The sequence below is a fragment of the Ranitomeya imitator genome, chromosome 6 (assembly GCF_032444005.1).
Source record: "Ranitomeya imitator isolate aRanImi1 chromosome 6, aRanImi1.pri, whole genome shotgun sequence".
NCBI classification, from domain to species: Eukaryota; Metazoa; Chordata; class Amphibia; order Anura; family Dendrobatidae; genus Ranitomeya; species Ranitomeya imitator.
Genome location: NC_091287.1, coordinates 390,072,129 through 390,090,244, shown reverse-complemented (window position 1 = coordinate 390,090,244; position 18,116 = coordinate 390,072,129). Strand labels below are relative to the sequence as shown.

The following is an 18,116-nucleotide window of genomic DNA, read 5'->3' as shown; positions in this document are numbered from 1 at the left end:
GTTACATAAAGCCAGCTGGATATCACTGTCATCAGGATTCATTGCCGAGAATGAGAAACATTTCAGGCTCTCTATATATCCGCAGAACATTTTGCATCCCTACGCATTCTCCACAGCTATAATAACCACGGCCTGAAGACCTGTTAAACTTGAGCTGCATTTTGTAGCTGGAATGAGACTGGTAATTGGATATAATAGGATTATGGGATTAATACTGCTGGTAAATCCTGTTTCTAGTAGAGGAGATGAACACAAACTCCACCCAGGTCTGGTTTATTGATCAGTGTAAAAAAAGATTACAATACAATCAGTCATTTCATTTCTTACATTTTAAATGTGAAAACAACATCCTAAATATTTGTGTCATTTTTAATACTAAAGGGGTTATGCAGAATTTTAAAAAACGGTCCAAAGTGTGAGAGACAATGAATAAGAAGGGTTTATGGAACCATAATTTTGGAGAGCCAAGGTTAAAAAAAATTACTACAGTCACAAGAAAAACACATCTCTGCCAATAGAAAATAATCATTTTGCTTTTAGAAACAGCGCCGCTATTGTGAGTTTGCTGCATGTAGTATTGCAGCCCAGCCCTATTCATCTCAAGGTAAATGAGGCATAATATAAAATCTAGTCATCGGACATGAGTGGCTCTGTTTCTGGAAGAGCCAACGCTGTATTTATTGACTGCAGACAGTCCCCGGGTTACCAACTAGATATATTCTGCAGCTTTACTTATAACCCAAATATGTATGGAAATTGAAACAGCCATTTGGCCTCTTCTTTCCACCTTTGTGCTACATCTCCAGACTCTCAGGACTCTTCACTATAGACCAGGACTTTTGGCCACATGTAGGTCTCCGAGGTTACTATGCGTCATAAGGTCTTTGAGGCCTGGACTGAAGTTTTGGAGATGTGGCATGTGACAGCAGAAAAGAGGACGGGGCAGGGAGGCCAGAGAGGTGAGTATTGGTTTTTTTTTTTTTAACCATACTCTCCTTGCTGTCCAGTCCTTCTCTTTCCATCATCCGTGTGCCACATCTCCAGCCTCTTCAGCCTGGGCTTTCGGCCTTGTCCAGACCAGAATACTGCACGTCATGAGGTTGTGATGCTAACTCGACCTTAAGACCCTCAGTGAGCGCCGACCTTCACACATCCAACAGTACAGGTCTATAATGAAGAGGCAGGATATCTAGGTGCTCAACGGCAGAAAGAAGAGGACCTGAAAGCCGTCAGTGAGGTCAGATATTAGGTTTTGGGGTTTTTTGAATATCCGACGGTCTCAGAGTCAGGTCTATAACCAGGAGGCTCGGGTAAGAACCACCTTGGTGGGGATAGTCCGCTGCCTGCATTTCCTGTGGAGAAGGCTACATTACCTCTGGGTGTGTCAGGAGAACCATTCTCCGTAGTCAAAATAGCAGATACATTGTCTCCTAAACAGGTTCACGAGGTCCGGGAGTTTGTTAGCCGAAATACAGATGTTTTATCTGAGCTCAGTCTGTTTAGTCAATACTTGCATTCCCCATGAAATAATAATTTTGAGACTTTTTTTAACTCTGTATGGGCTCTGTTATTCCTCCAGGGAAGTTATCTGTGGTGCTACATAGTATGCACAGTCAACACAGACTGCGCTGTGACAAGATAAATACCATATAGATGTCAAATGGTTCATGCATTTACTGAGGAACCACAGAGGAACAGTACAATGAGAAGCAGAATCGTTATATAATACAGAATATGAGTATTAAACCGTTAAGTCAGGAGACCGACGAGCCACGTAGCAAGCTCCGATTCACACATTACAGCCTATAGCGGTTTTCCAGCTTCAGCCGCCTCCTGACATTGTTCTGTAGCACCTTCTGGTTCTTCCACTATAGGAATTTCCCCGGGGTCTGGTGTTTCTTCTGTCGCAACAATCTCCTCCACACGCGGTTTTTCTAATTCTTATGACATAAAAAGAAAAGAATAATTGGCTTTTTATTTTCTTATGTCATAAATCCAAAGAACATTCACCTCTTTTTTCTCCTAAACGTCTCTGTAATATTTTACAGACTTTAACAAACATTATTAAGGCCAATTTCACTACAACAATACACACATCTATTATAGGGTTGGACAATCATTGCAGATCGCCATGTGATATTGTGACTTACCACTGTTAGTTCTACCATAACTCACATTAGATCACACTGAGGCTACGTTCACATTAGCGTTGTGCGGGGTAGCGTCGGTGACGCAACGCACAACGCATGCACAACGCAGCTTTTTGTGACGCATGCGTTCATTTTTGCATGATTTTTGGTGCAGAAAAAACTACATCATGCAGCGTCCTTTGCGCCCTGACAGTTGCGCCAAAATGACGCATGCGTCACAAAACGCAAGACAACGCATGTCGATGCGCCCCCATGTTAAATATAGGGGCGCATGACGCATGCGTCGCCGCGGCTGCGCCCAACGCTGCCCCGCACAACGCTAATGTGAACATAGCCTGACTCTTGCTTTACGATAACGCAATGTCCAATGATCATGGGGATAACAGACAACCAGGCTGAACAGTCTCCAGTTTTTGCACCAGATGCAATATATTAATGAACAGTCACACAGATATGGCTGCTTTCACAATTTCAAGGCCGGCTTCAGTTCCCAGGGCCTGAACTCAAAAGCTCCATAGGCATTTAGGAGACTGATGAGTTTGATCCGCTTGTATAATTATATATCATATATGCAAATGTGTACTGTGTATATATTGGGTACGGAGAGTATTCAGACCCCTTTAAATTTGTCACTCTTTGTTTCATTGCAGCCATTTGGTAAATTCAAAAAAGTTCATTTTTTTCTCATCAATGTACACTCTGCACCCCAGGATATCTCTGTACTTGGCCGCATTTATGTTTCCTTTAATGACAACCAGTCGTTTTGTCCCTGCAGCTGAAAAACACCCCTACAGCATGATGCTGCCACCACCATGTTTCACTATTGGGATTGTATTGGGCAGGTGATGAGCAGTGCCTAGTTTTCTCCACACAGACCGCTTAGAATTATCACCAAAAAGGTGTCAAGGTGTGACACCAACGGATGGTCGGTCAGCTAACGGCACAATACTCATACAACGGGGATGGTATAGGTGAGAGGAAGGCCCTACTCATAGGGAATGGGGAATGGTCACCACCTGAGCTCAAACCTGAACCTGTCCCTGCACTTCCCTAACACCCTATGAGGGTCCTTCCCCCCACCACCATCAGGATACCTCTTCCATAGAAGTCACCTATTACTGCCCTGACCAGCAAGGAGCATAAGCCTCACCTCTGCAGATAATACACACAGGGGGAAGTGACAAACACCAAAGGGACAAGGTAACAAAAACACCACACTTAGCTTATGTACACCGCTGCTAAGCTCCATACATCAGAAAACAACAGCAGCAGGACTCCAAACACCAGATGTGGCTGACCCCAGAGCGCTGCTCCTGTTAGGCTGGTCTCCCGAAAATAACTATCACCAACAGTCAGCTGATGCATCAGGTGACGTTTTAAAGGATGGTGGGAGTGGTCACTACCTGCATCAGCTGACCCAGCAGGACTGCAGTAACATCAGATTTCCAGGAGGGAAATAAACTGACATTAATCCCTGATGGTCCAAAAGGAAAAAAGTTTTAAACTGAGTGGAACCAGAGCTGCCACAAATCCAAAAATGGATTGTGACAGTACCCCCATTTCAGAGAGGGGCCTCTGGACCCTCAACACCAGTCCTCACCAGAAAACGACACATGTTGAGGACACCTCAATCCACCAGAGTTTACCTCTGCAGACACCTGACCCTCAGGTTTATGGCGAACGCAGTCCAATGGAGGTGACAACGTAGGCTCCGGAGGCACCACAAATCTCCAGAGTGCCGACCTGTGGAATGAGTTATGTATGTGCATTACTGGGGGTAACTCCAGCTGCAAAGTCCCTGGGCTGAGAATGGCCAACACCCAAAACGGCCCGATTACCCTAGAATTCCAGGTCCCAGTAGCACATTTCCACCTGATGTTTTTGGTGGACACCCACACGTACTCGTTCACACACACGTCCGGACCTGAAAGTCTATTTCCATGCATACGTTTGCCACAAGATGGTGAATTCTTTACAGAACCGACAACAGAGATGTCCCCCTGTGTCTCCAAACTCACACCCCCACTACACACAGAGGGAACCACCACCCTCCCCTGACACCTCCTCCTAAGAGGACTCCAACACTCAGAGTTAACTAGTGTTGAGGGTTGAGTCTTGCCTCTACTCCCTCGCAGCATCTCTGCTGCCCCCACCGGACAAGAAGGGGTAGGTTGCAGAAAGACGGCAGAGATCGTAGCTCCATGGCTGCAGTCCTTACATGACTGGTCCCAGCTGACTACTTCCCTGGACCGCCAATCTATGACCGGGTTGTGCCTTTCAACCAAGGGAGGCCTAAAACGATAAGTCCACCAGCAGTGGTACAGTCTCAGTTACCCTGCCAACCACCACATCAGCAGGTAAGGTACACTGAGAAGAGAAAATGGAGAAAATATATACACCATGGTCACCTCCCTCCACACGACCAGGGGGACATGGCTTATGTGATGTTGATGATACTTAGGCACGAGCTGGGCAGACACCGATGAAATGACCAGTCTACCCACAATAGAAACATGCCCCCACACCAAGGTGAACCACATGCAATCCTGTTTGAGATGAAACTCCTCCCACCTGCATGGGTTCATCCGTCTGCACCGGTAATCCTCCTCCCTAGCTAGGACAACAGGGGGCAGATTTGGTGCATGCCTCTCCCTGAGGCATCTATCCACTCAGATAGCAAGGCACAAGGTGGCTTCCAACGAGTATCCTGCAGCCTGTCATGGCTCCCGGGCATAATTACTGCCGGGAGGCTACTCGCTGCAGTAAGGGAGCCCAGAGCAGAACGGCGGAGAACTCACCGAGAAGCAAGCAGGACCTGAACCATGTGACAGAGGAGGAGTGACCAGGGGCGGAGCCAGGTGCCGGGGTGCAAAAGAGGCAAACGGCGCCAAAGAATAGTCAAATGTGTCAAGGTCAATAACCAGGGGACAAGCGAAGTACTAGAGGGTGAGACAGAAGGATAGTCAGATGGAAGCCGGAGTTCAGAAGGCTGAATAGACGAATGAATAGAAACACAATGCAGGGCTGGCCATGACAGGGATTTGATGTGGTAGTCCTTCATTCACACATTGATTGACCTAGCTGTGTGGCATGGCTCATTGTCCTGCTGGAAAAAACAGTCCTCAGAGTTGGGGAACACCCCCTGAGCTGAAGGAATTAACCTTGTATGCGGCTTGATTCATACATCCGTCACAAAGATTAATCTGCCCAATTTCAGCCTTGCTGAAGCATCCCCAGATCATCACCAACCCTCCACACAAAATTTCACAGTGGGTGCAAGGCACTGGCTTATATGCTTCTCCAGGTCTCCGTCTAACCATTAGAAGACCAGGTGTTGGGCAAAGCTAAAAATTAGACTCATCAGAGAAAACTACTTTACTTCAGTCCTCTATGGTCCAATACTTATGGTCTTTGGCAAACTTCAGCCTGGCTCTCCTTTGCTTCTCATTGATAAAAGGCTTTTTTCTACCTTTACATGACTTGAGCCTTGCCTCTAGGAGCCTGTTACGAACAGTTCTAGCCACGCACTTCACACCAGCTGCCATTTGCCATTCCTTTTGTAGGTTACTTGATGTCATCCTGCGGTTGCTAAGTGACATTCGAATAAGATGACGGTCATCCTGGTCAGTGGAGAGTCATTTTTGCCCTGCCGGTCTATAGCTTTGTTGTCTCCAATGTCTGCTGCTTGACCTTTTTGTAATGGACTGCCGTCTTAGAAATTTTAAGGATGGAGGCAACATGACACTCACTGTATCCCTCTGCTAGTAAAGCCAGAATTGAGCCCTTCTTTTCCTCACTCAAGACTTTTCTTTTCAACTCCTTTGGCATGGTTAAAAGTTATTTTTTCATTCCTATTACTTTTGGGATATTACTAGCACTTGTTTTGCCACCCAGCTTGTCCTATTGTAAAAGGATTGTGAACACCACAGCAGGGTTTTTTTTATATTTTCCTTCATTAAATAAGGTTTGGTTCCGCTGATCACCTAATCAGAAGCACATTAAGTAGAATGAGGTGTACTCTGGTTTGAATTCAACTGACACTTAATAATAATAATCTTTATTTTTATATAGCGCTAACATATTTCGCAGCGTTTCATAGGTTGCACACATTATCATCACTGTCCACCTTGGGGCTCACAATCTAAATTCCCTATCAGTCTGTCTTTGGAATGTGGGAGGAAACCGGAGTACCCGGAGGAAACCCACGCAAACACGGAGAGAACATACAAACTCTTTGCAGATGGTGGGGTTTGAACCCAGGACTCCAGCGCTGCAAGGCTGCTGTGCTAACCACTGCACCACCATGCTGCCCCTGGAATGGAAGGACTGCCAGACATGTAGAGAAGCTGATTTTTATAAAACTGTGCATTGGTCTCTTAATTTTTGCCAGAGCTGCATATACATACCGTATATACTCGAGTATAAGCTGAGAATTTCAGCCCATTTTTTTAGGCTGAAATTGCCCCTCTCGGCTTATACTTGAGTCATTCCCATGGGTCAGCAGGGGAGGGGAAGCGGTAGCTGATTAATAATAATCACCTGCTCCTGGCGCGGTCCCTGCACGTCCCTGGTTCTCCGGGCGGTGACAGCTTCTTCCTGTATTGAGCGGTCACATGGTACCGCTCATTACAGTAATGAATATGGACCCGACTCCACTCCCATAGGGGTGGAGCCGCATATTCACCTGTCCCCCGTTCCACCGTCGGTGCCGCTGTGTCTTCTGCGTCCTCTGCAGTGACTCTCAGGTCAGAGGGCGCGATGACGCAATTAGTGTGCATCCCTACGTTTTGTCTTTTCATCTTACTCACAGTCATTATATGTGGGGGGCTGCCTTTTCCTTTGGGGAATTTCTCTGGGGCAAGTCAGGCCTATTTTTCTATCTTCAGGCTAGCTAGTTTCTTAGGCTGTGCCGAGTTGCCTAGGTAGTTGTTAGGCGCAATCCACAGCCGCTTTTAGTTGTGTTTAGGATAGGATCAGGTGTGCAGTCTACAGAGTTTCCACGTCTCAGAGCTCGTTCTTGTATTTTTGGGTATTTGTCAGATCACTGTGTGCGCTCTGATCGCTAAGCACACTGTGTTTCTGGATTGCCTTCATAACACCTGTCATTAGCAAACATAACAGTGGAGGTAATGTGATGATCTGGGGTTGCTTTGGTGCTGGTAAAGTGGGAGATTTGTACAAGGTAAAAGGGTTATTGAATTAGGAAGGCTATCACTCCATTTTGCAGCGCCATGCCATACCCTGTGGACAGCGCTTGATTGGAGCCAGTTTCATCCTACAACAGGACAATGACCCAAAGCACGCCTCCAAATTATGCAAGAACTATTTAGGGAAGAATCAGGCAGCTGGTATTCTATCTAATGGAGTGGCCAGCGCAGTCACAAGATCTCAACCCCATTGAGCTGTTGTGGGAGCAGCTTGACCGTATGGTACGCAATAAGTGCCCATCAAGCCAAACCAACTTGTGGGCTTGTGGGAGGGGCTTCTGGAAGTATGGGGTGAAACTTCTCCAGATTACCTCAGCAAATTAACTGCTAGAATACCAAAGGTCTGCAATGCTGTAACTGCTGCAAAGGGAGCATTCTTTGACGAAAGCAAAGTTTGAAGGAAAAAAATTATTATTTCAAATAAAAATCTTTTTTTCGAACCTTGTCAATGGCTGGACTAGATTTTCAATTCATTTGGCAACTCATTTGATTAATAGAAGTATGAGTTTTCATGGAAAACACAAAATTGTCTGGGTAACCCTAAATTTTTGAATGGTAGTGTAATAGACAGACCATTATTTCTTTTATTTAGGGACTCTATAGCGATGGGGTCTGTTCCACAGGACTGACCCATAGCAAATGTGGTACCAATATTCAAAAAGGGCTCTAAAAGTGGACCTGGAAACTGTAGGCCGGTAAGTCTATTGTTGGTAAAATATTTGGAGGGTTTCTGAGGGATGTTATTCTGGATTATCTCAGTGAGAATAACTGTTTAACTCCATATCAGCATGAGTTTATGAGGAATCACTCCTTTCAAACCAATCTACTTAGTTTTTATGAAGAGGTAAGCTATAGACTGGACCAAGGTGAATCATTGGATGTGGTATATCCTAATTTTTCAAAAACGATACCGGGCTGTTATGATCCGGTGACCTTGGAGCAGCATGAAAACTTTCACTGGAGTAAGTGGTAACTATACTGACCACAAATCCTGATCTTAACACCGCAACTAGAAGTAGCCGTGTTGTGTACCTAACAAACCCTAGACACCTCGTCACAGCCGGAGGACTAAATACCCCTATAGATGGAAATAGGAATACTACCTTGCCTCAGAGCAGAACTCCAAAGGATAGGCAGCCCCCCACAAATATTGGCTGTGAGTAGGAGAGGAAAGACAAACACAGGCAGAAAACAGGATTTAGCAAAAGAGGCCACTCTAGCTAAAATAGGAAAGGATAGGACAGAGTTCTGTGCGGTCAGTATTAAAAACCCTTCCAAAAATATCCACAGCAGATTATACAAAAAATTCCTCCATCTAACTAAAGACGTGGAACGTATATCTGCAACTCCAGAGAATCCTACACTCAGAGCAGGAATACAATCAAAAAACAAGCACACAGCTTGTGTGCCATAGAAAAAGAAACAGACTCTTATCTTTGCTGAATTGGCAGCTAAGCAGGAGAAGCCAGACAGAGATCCAACACTTCCCAAGAAACATTGACAACTGGCAAGGACTAATGAGTCCTGCAAACCTAAATACTCCAGTCAGAATTGCAATCAGCAGATACACCTGTCCAGGACTGCAGCCCAGGGACAACTGCATTACCACCTACAACCACCGGAGGGAGCCCAAAAGCAGAATTCACAACACCAGGCTACACAAAAGGTTGGTACACAAAATAAGAATGCTAGGTCTAGGGGTAAATGTGTGTAAATGGGTAAGTAACTGGCTTAGTAATAGAAAGCAGAGAGTGTTTATAAATGGTATATTCTCTAACTGGGTCGCTGTGACCAGTGGGGTACTGCAGGGGTCGGTGTTGCGACGTATTCTCTTCAACATATTTATTAACGATCTGGTAGAAGGTTTACACAGTAAAATATTTGCAGATGATACAAAAGTATGTAAAGCAGTCAATACAAGAGAAGATAGTATTCTGCTACAGATGGATCTGGATAAGTTGTAAACTTGGGCCGAGAGGTGGTAGGTGCTGTTTAACAATGATAAATGTAAGGTTATACATATGGGAAGAAGGAATCAATATCACCATTACACACTGAACGGGAAACCACTGGGTAAATCTGACATGGAGAAGGACTTGGGGATCCTAGTTAATGATAAACTTACCTGGAGCAGCCAGTGCCAGGCAGCGGCTGCCAAGGCAAACAGGATCATGGGGTGCATTAAAAGAGGTCTGGACACACATGATGAGAGCATTATACTGCCTCTGTACAAATCTCTGGTTAGACTGCACATGGAGTACTGTGTACAGTTTTGGGCACCGGTGCTCCGGAAGGATATAATGGAACTAGAGCGAGTACAAAGGAGGGCAACAAAATTCATAATATAGGGGATGGGGGAACTACAATACCCAGAGAGATGAGCAAAATTAGTATTATTTAGTCTAGAAAAAAGACCATTGAGGTGTGATCTAATAACCATGTATACTGTAAGTATATAAGGGGACAATACAAATATCTCTCTGAGGATCTATTTACACCAAGGAAGCTGACGGTCACAAGGGGGCATTCTCTGCATCTGGAGGAGAGAAGGTTTTTCCAACAACATAGAAGAGGATTCTTTTCTGTTAAGGCAATGAGAATTTGGAATTCCTTGCCTGAGGAGGTGGTCATGGCGAACTAAGTCGAGGGGTTGAAGAGAGGCTTGGATGTCTTCCTGGAGCGTAACAATATTGTACCTTACAGTTATTAGGTTCTTCAGAAGGACGTAGATCTGGGGATTTATTCTGACGGAATATAGGCTGAACTTAATGGACAAATGTATTTTTTCGGCCTTGCTAACTATGTTACTATGGTTTTGTTCCAAACCTTGGATAAATTGTTCCATTCTTGTGAGCAGTTTCAGAATTATTTATCCTGTGCAGGGTAGGGTTCCCAACAGCAGTACTGTATTAGTGGCTGTTGTATATAATATGATGGGGCAGGCAAACAGATATCCAGCTGTGTAGGGCCAGCACTGGCAGCAGCAGCACAGTGTACAGTGTATATCTAACGTGACAGACAGGCAGGCAAAAGATGCCCGACGGGGCAAGGGGCATCAGCACTGGTGGCAGCAGAACAGAGTAGAATACAATGGATTGGTAGGTAAATGCAAAAGCTTAATTAGTCATTGACATTACCTGTAGGTAAATGAAAACAGAGATTGATCTATGCCTGATTCATTTTGACAGACGTAACATTTTCAGACGTGCAGAGGACCTTTTTGACTGTTTGGGCATTACAAAGCCATCAAAAGTTATGACTGGATCTGGTCGTTCAGATAGCACGTCTCTGTTTGCTAAAGTGCAGGTTAGAATAGCATCAGATAAACCATCTGGTCCATCATGTCATATATACTGTAATCACTGGTGCTGCTTCAGCTAATTTTTAATAACTAGTGCAGGTACAAGAGGAGGAGTTTGGGCTATGTGGAGAGCAGAAAAAGTGTCAGTTCAGCAGACATTTTGCTAATGTTTCAATACACCAATTTTGACTCCCTTTCTGAAGCTGTAAAAAAATATTGCCCCATTTTTCTTTTATAGCAAGGGTCTCAAACCATGGCTAACTGTTGCACACCTGTCCCTGGTCCAGGCTTTCCTCCCTTCACCTTGGTCTGCTGCTGTCTGTTGTGCTCCTTGTGGGGCTTTGTAGGCTGCCCGGCGTGTGTCATAATTTCCCTAGGCCTTTTAAGACACGTTAGGGCACACAGCTGTGTATTCGGATTCAAACTGCTATTCCAGACACTAGTTTTGTGTACTCCACCTTCTGTGCATATCGTGCTTAACCTGCTTCTATTCTTGTATATTTCACCCCTGTGTGTGCCACTTCTATCCTGCAAGCTGCACTGATGCTCGGCGATCGTGTACCCACCTGGACCTGTGGCTTACCCGGTCCACTTTACAAGGTGAGCCTTGCATTATCTAATAGTCATCCCTTGGCTGGTGCTAAAAATATTCCTGTCATCCCACAAGCAAGCGATACTCCTACAATTTGCCATGCTCGCCAGCATGACTGAGGACCATCTTGAATCACTTTCCACACTCAACTGTGTGTTAATGGTCATGATTAATGATAGGCAAATCCGAACAGTAAAGTTCGGGGTCCGTACCGGACACCTAATGTCTGTGCACGGACAACAAACATGGACTTCTCCCAGACGTCCGTGTTACTGTTCAAGTTCAGCACCCAAAAGCTTATTGAAAAGCTGCAGCGCAGCCAATCAACAAGCTTTTGCCGTGTGAGCACTTCCAGCCATATCACAGTCATGTCAAGTATTGGCATGGCTGTGAATGGCCGGCAGACTGTGTGAAAAAAAAAAAAAAAAAAAGACGTGAGGTCTCTATTTTTGACAATCTCAGGTAAAGCTTTTTCTGCAGCTGTGGGCTACAGAATTCAGCTGTCAGCTTTATCTTGGCTGGCTAACAAATATAGAGGGCTCCCCACAAGGTTTTTTAATTAAATAATTTTTGATAACTGGCCAAGCTAAAGCAGACACCTGAGGGCCAATATTCTCAGGCTGTGAAAGCCCATAGATATTTGGCCCTCCCAATGCTTAAAACAGCAGCTTGTAACTATGCCCCAGAAAAGGAGCATCCATTAGATGCGCCAATTCTGGCGCTTTGTCCAGCTCTTCCAGTTACCCTGGTGTGTTGGAAAGTTCGGTAATATTTTGGGGTTGATGTCAGCTTTGTAATGTTAGCTGACATCAAGCCCAGGGGTTAGTAATGGAGAGACCACCATTACTAACCTTATAATGCTGAGTCTCCCCCAGTGCCCTGTGCGATGAGCATGATGGCTGGTCTGTTGTCTGCTTAGCTGAATAGTAATAAGTCAGCACTAGAGCGGTGTCACTATACCTAGTGTGCAGGACGACTAGCGCCTCCCCTTAGGTGACCTCACTGGTCTCTGTGGGGTACAGTGACACCGCTCTGCCCCTGAAACGAACATCACTGATGATCCTTCTTTTCAGGGAGAGGGAAGGTACTACGGCAGTGAGCACAGGCTCTACCTCCTTATGATGCTTTTATTGACTATCCTATGCTGTGAATTCTGTGGCAGAGCTCCCTCCTGTGGTCACAAGTGGTACTTCGGCTGATTCTCTCTGTGAGCTTCCGTTGGTGGAGGAGAGTGGTACTGCGGCTTCTGAGTTTCCTTCCTCAGGTGATGTGGTGAAGTCGTTAGGTGCTGCTCTATTTACCCCACCTAGTGCTTTGATCCTGGCCTCCAGTCAATGTTCTAGTATTGGACCTGTTTCCTCCTGGATCGTTCCTGTGGCCTGCTGCTCTGCATAGCTAAGTTCCCCTTTTGCTATTTTGTTTGCTGTTTTTTCTGTCCAGCTTGCTTATTTGTTTTTTTCTTGCTTGCTGGAAGCTCTGGGACGCAGAGGGTGTACCTCCGTGCCGTTAGTTCGGTACGGAGGGTCTTTTTGCCCCTTTTGCGTGGTTTTTTGTAGGGTTTTGTGTTGACCGCAAAGTTACCTTTCCTATCCTCGCTCTGTTCAGAAAGTCGGGCCTCACTTTGCTAAATCTATTTAATCTCTACGTTTGTCTTTTCATCTTAACTCAGAGTCATTATATGTGGGGGCTGCCTTTTCCTTTGGGGTATTTCTCTGAGGCAAGGTAGGCTTATTTTCTATCTTCAGGCTAGCTAGTTTCTCAGGCTGTGCCGAGTTGCATAGGGAGCGTTAGGCGCAATCCACGGCTGCCTCTAGTGTGGTTGGAGAGGATTAGGGATTGCGGTCAGCAGAGTTCCCACGTCTCAGAGCTCGTTCTATGTTTTTGGGTTATTGTCAGGTCACTATATGTGCTCTGACTTCTATGTCCATTGTGGTATTGAATTACCTTATCATAACAGTACTGGAGGCCCAAAGTACTAATGATTCTCAATAGAGGGAATAAGAAGTTCTGAGACCATTTTTTTTTTCTCTGCACTGTGTTTTGCCTTTTTTTTCCCCTAGACATTTGAGTGGTTCAGGACACAGGTATAGCGATGGACATTAAAGGTCTGTCTTTATGTGTGGATCAGCTCACGGCAAGAGTACAAAATATTCAAGACTTTGTGGTTCAGAATTCTATGTTAGAACCAAGAATTCCTATTCCTCATTTGTTTTTTGGAGATAGAACTAAATTTCTGAGTTTCAAAAATAATTGTAAACTATTTCTGGCTTTGAAACCTCGCTCCTCTGGTGACCCAGTTCAACAAGTTAGGATCATTATTTCTTTTTTACGTGGCAACCCTCAGGACTGGGCATTTTCTCTTGCGTCAGGAGATCCTGCATTAAGTAATATCGATGCGTTTTTTCTGGCGCTCGGATTGCTGTACGATGAACCTAATTCAGTGGATCAGGCAGAGAAAAATTTGCTGGCTCTGTGTCAGGGTCAGGATGAGATAGAGGTATATTGTCAGAAATTTAGAAAGTGGTCCGTACTCACTCAATGGAATGAAGGTGCGCTTGCAGCTATTTTCAGAAAGGGTCTCTCTGAAGCCCTTAAGGATGTCATGGTGGGATTTCCTATGCCTGCTGGTCTGAATGAGTCTATGTCTTTGGCCATTCAGATCGGTCGACGCTTGCGTGAGCGTAAATCTGTGCACCATTTGGCGGTATTATCTGAGCATAAACCTGAGCCTATGCAGTGCGATAGGACTTTGACCAGAGTTGAACGGCAAGAACACAGACGTCTGAATGGGCTGTGTTTCTACTGTGGTGATTCCACTCATGCTATCTCTGATTGTCCTAAGCGCACTAAGCGGTTCGCTAGGTCTGCCACCATTGGTACGGTACAGTCAAAATTTCTTTTGTCCGTTACCTTGATCTGCTCTTTGTCATCTTATTCTGTCATGGCATTTGTGGATTCAGGCGCTGCCCTGAATTTGATGGACTTGGAGTTTGCTAGGCGTTGTGGGTTTTTCTTGGAGCCCTTGCAGTGTCCTATTCCATTGAGAGGAATTGATGCTACGCCTTTGGCCAAGAATAAGCCTCAGTACTGGACCCAGCTGACCATGTGCATGGCTCCTGCACATCAGGAGGTTATTCGTTTTCTGGTGTTGCATAATCTGCATGATGTGGTCGTGTTGGGGTTGCCATGGCTACAAGTCCATAATCCAGTATTAGATTGGAAATCAATGTCTGTGTCCAGCTGGGGTTGTCAGGGGGTACATGGTGATGTCCCATTTCTGTCTATTTCGTCATCCACCCCTTCTGAGGTTCCAGAGTTCTTGTCTGATTACCGGGATGTATTTGATGAGCCCAAGTCCGATACCCTACCTCCGCATAGGGATTGTGATTGTGCTATCGATTTGATTCCTGGTAGTAAATTCCCAAAAGGTCGACTGTTTAATTTATCTGTGCCTGAGCACGCCGCTATGCGGAGTTACGTGAAGGAGTCCTTGGAGAAGGGGCATATTCGCCCGTCATCGTCACCATTAGGAGCATGGTTCTTTTTTGTGGCCAAGAAGGATGGTTCGCTGAGACCTTGTATAGATTACCGCTTTCTAAATAAGATCACGGTTAAATTTTAGTACCTCTTGCCGTTGTTATCTGATTTGTTTGCTCGGATTAAGGGGGCTAGTTGGTTCACCAAGATAGATCTTCGTGGTGCGTATAATCTTGTGCGTATTAAGCGAGGCGATGAATGGAAAACTGCATTTAATACGCCCGAGGGCCATTTTGAGTATCTAGTGATGCCATTCGGACTTGCCAATGCTCCATCAGTGTTTCAGTCCTTTATGCATGACATCTTCCGAGAGTACCTGGATAAATTCCTGATTGTGTACTTGGATGACATTTTGATCTTCTCGGATGATTGGGAGTCTCATGTGAAGCAGGTCAGAACGGTGTTTCAGGTCTTGCGTGCTAATTCTTTGTTTGTGAAGGGATCAAAGTGTCTCTTTGGTGTTCAGAAGGTTTCATTTTTGGGGTTCATCTTTTCCCCTTCTACTATCGAGATGGACCCTGTTAAGGTCCAAGCCATCCATGATTGGACTCAGCCGACATCTCTGAAAAGTCTGCAAAAGTTCCTGGGCTTTGCTAATTTTTATCGTCGCTTCATCTGCAATTTTTCTAGTATTGCTAAACCATTGACCGATTTGACCAAGAAGGGTGCTGATGTGGTCAATTGGTCTTCTGCTGCTGTGGAAGCTTTTCAAGAGTTGAAGCGTCGTTTTTCTTCTGCCCCTGTGTTGTGTCAACCAGATGTTTTGCTTCCATTCCAGGTCGAGGTTGATGCTTGAGATTGGAGCAGGGGCTGTTTTGTCGCAGAGAAGTTCTGATTGCTCGGTGATTAAACCATGCGCCTTCTTTTCTAGGAAGTTTTCGCCTGCTGAGCAAAATTATGATGTTGGCAATCGAGAGTTGCTGGCCATGAAGTGGGCATTCGAGGAGTGGTGTCATTGGCTTGAAGGAGCTAAGCAATGCGTGGTGGTCTTGACTGATCATAAGAACTTGACTTATCTCGAGTCTGCCAAGCAGTTGAATCCTAGACAGGCTCGTTGGTCGCTGTTTTTTGCCCGTTTTGACTTTGTGATTTCGTACCTTCCGGGCTCTAAAAATGTGAAGGCGGATGCTCTGTCTAGGAGTTTTGTGCCCGACTCTCCGTGTTTATCTGAGCCGGCGGGTATTCTCAAAGAGGGAGTAATTGTGTCTGCCATCTCCCCTGATTTGCGGCGGGTGCTGCAAAAATTTCAGGCTAATAAACCTGATCGTTGCCCAGCGGAGAAACTGTTTGTCCCTGATAGGTGGACGAATAAAGTTATCTCTGAGGTTCATTGTTCGGTGTTGGCTGGTCATCCTGGAATCTTTGGTACCAGAGATTTAGTGGCTAGATCCTTTTGGTGGCCTTCTCTGTCGCGGGATGTGCGTTCTTTTGTGCAGTCCTGTGGGATTTGTGCTCGGGCTAAGCCCTGCTGTTCTCGTGCCAGTGGGTTGCTTTTGCCCTTGCCAGTCCCGAAGAGGCCTTGGACACATATCTCTATGGATTCAGATCTTCCCGTCTCTCAAAAGATGTCAGTCATTTGGGTGGTCTGTGATCACTTCTCTAAGATGGTCCATTTGGTACCCTTGTCTAAATTACCTTCCTCCTCTGATTTGGTGCCATTGTTCTTCCAGCATGTGGTTCGTTTACATGGCATTCCAGAGAATATCGTTTCTGACAGAGGTTCCCAGTTTGTTTCGAGGTTTTGGTGAGCCTTTTGTGCTAGGATGGGCATTGACTTGTCTTTTTCCTCGGCTTTCCATCCTCAGACTAATGGCCAGACCGAACGAACCAATCAGACCTTGGAAACATATCTGAGATGCTTTGTTTCTGCTGATCAGGATGACTGGGTGTCCTTTTTGCCTTTGGCTGAGTTTGTCCTTAATAATCGGGCCAGCTCGGCTACCTTGGTTTCGCCGTTTTTCTGCAACTCTGGGTTCCATCCTCGTTTCTCTTCAGGGCAGGTTGAGTCTTCGGACTGTCCTGGTGTGGATACTGTGGTGGACAGGTTGCAGCAGATTTGGACTCATGTAGTGGACAATTTGACCTTGTCCCAGGAGAAGGCTCAACTTTTCGCTAATCGCAGACGCTGTGTGGGTCCCCGACTTCGTGTTGGGGATTTGGTTTGGTTATCTTCTCGTCATATTCCTATGAAGGTTTCCTCTCCTAAGTTTAAACCTTGTTTCATTGGTCCGTATAGGATTTCTGAGGTTCTTAATCCTGTGTCTTTTCGTCTGACCCTTCCAGATTCTTTTTCCATCCATAACGTATTCCATAGGTCATTGTTGCGGAGATACGTGGCACCTATGGTTCCATCTGTTGATCCTCCTGCCCCGGTTTTGGTGGAGGGGGAGTTGGAGTATATTGTGGAGAAGATTTTGGATTCTCGTGTTTCAAGATGGAAACTCCAGTATCTGGTTAAGTGGAAGGGTTATGCTCAGGAAGATAATTCCTGGGTCTTTGCCTCTGATGTCCATGCTCCCGATCTTGTTCGTGCCTTTCATGTGGCTCATCCTGGTCGTCCTGGGGGCTCTGGTGAGGGTTCGGTGACCCCTCCTCAAGGGGGGGGGTACTGTTGTGAATTCTGTGGCAGAGCTCCCTCCTGTGGTCACAAGTGGTACTTCGGCTGATTCTCTCTGTGAGCTTCCGTTGGTGGAGGAGAGTGGTACTGCGGCTTCTGAGTTTCCTTCCTCAGGTGATGTGGTGAAGTCGTTAGGTGCTGCTCTATTTAACTCCACCTAGTGCTTTGATCCTGGCCTCCAGTCAATGTTCTAGTATTGGACCTGTTTCCTCCTGGATCGTTCCTGTGGCCTGCTGCTCTGCATAGCTAAGTTCCCCTTTTGCTATTTTGTTTGCTGTTTTTTCTGTCCAGCTTGCTTATTTGTTTTTTTCTTGCTTGCTGGAAGCTCTGGGACGCAGAGGGTGTACCTCCGTGCCGTTAGTTCGGTACGGAGGGTCTTTTTGCCCCCTTTGCGTGGTTTTTTGTAGGGTTTTGTGTTGACCGCAAAGTTACCTTTCCTATCCTCGCTCTGTTCAGAAAGTCGGGCCTCACTTTGCTAAATCTATTTAATCTCTACGTTTGTCTTTTCATCTTAACTCACAGTCATTATATGTGGGGGCTGCCTTTTCCTTTGGGGTATTTCTCTGAGGCAAGGTAGGCTTATTTTCTATCTTCAGGCTAGCTAGTTTCTCAGGCTGTGCCGAGTTGCATAGGGAGCGTTAGGCGCAATCCACGGCTGCCTCTAGTGTGGTTGGAGAGGATTAGGGATTGCGGTCAGCAGAGTTCCCACGTC

The 18,116-nt window shown here is 45.7% G+C and overlaps 1 protein-coding gene across 1 annotated transcript in view; it reads right to left on the bottom strand.

Annotated features, from left to right (window-relative positions):
• Positions 1 to 1,684: 1,684 nt before the first annotated feature.
• MYOM1 (myomesin 1) overlaps positions 1,685 to 18,116 on the bottom strand; it is a 198,613-nt gene continuing 182,181 nt past the window's right edge. Inside the window, exon 40 of the mRNA XM_069731145.1 lies at positions 1,685 to 1,940. Within this exon, the coding sequence (XP_069587246.1) occupies positions 1,804 to 1,940 (137 nt within the window). The 3' untranslated portion in view covers positions 1,685 to 1,803. The remainder of the gene's footprint in view (positions 1,941 to 18,116) is intronic.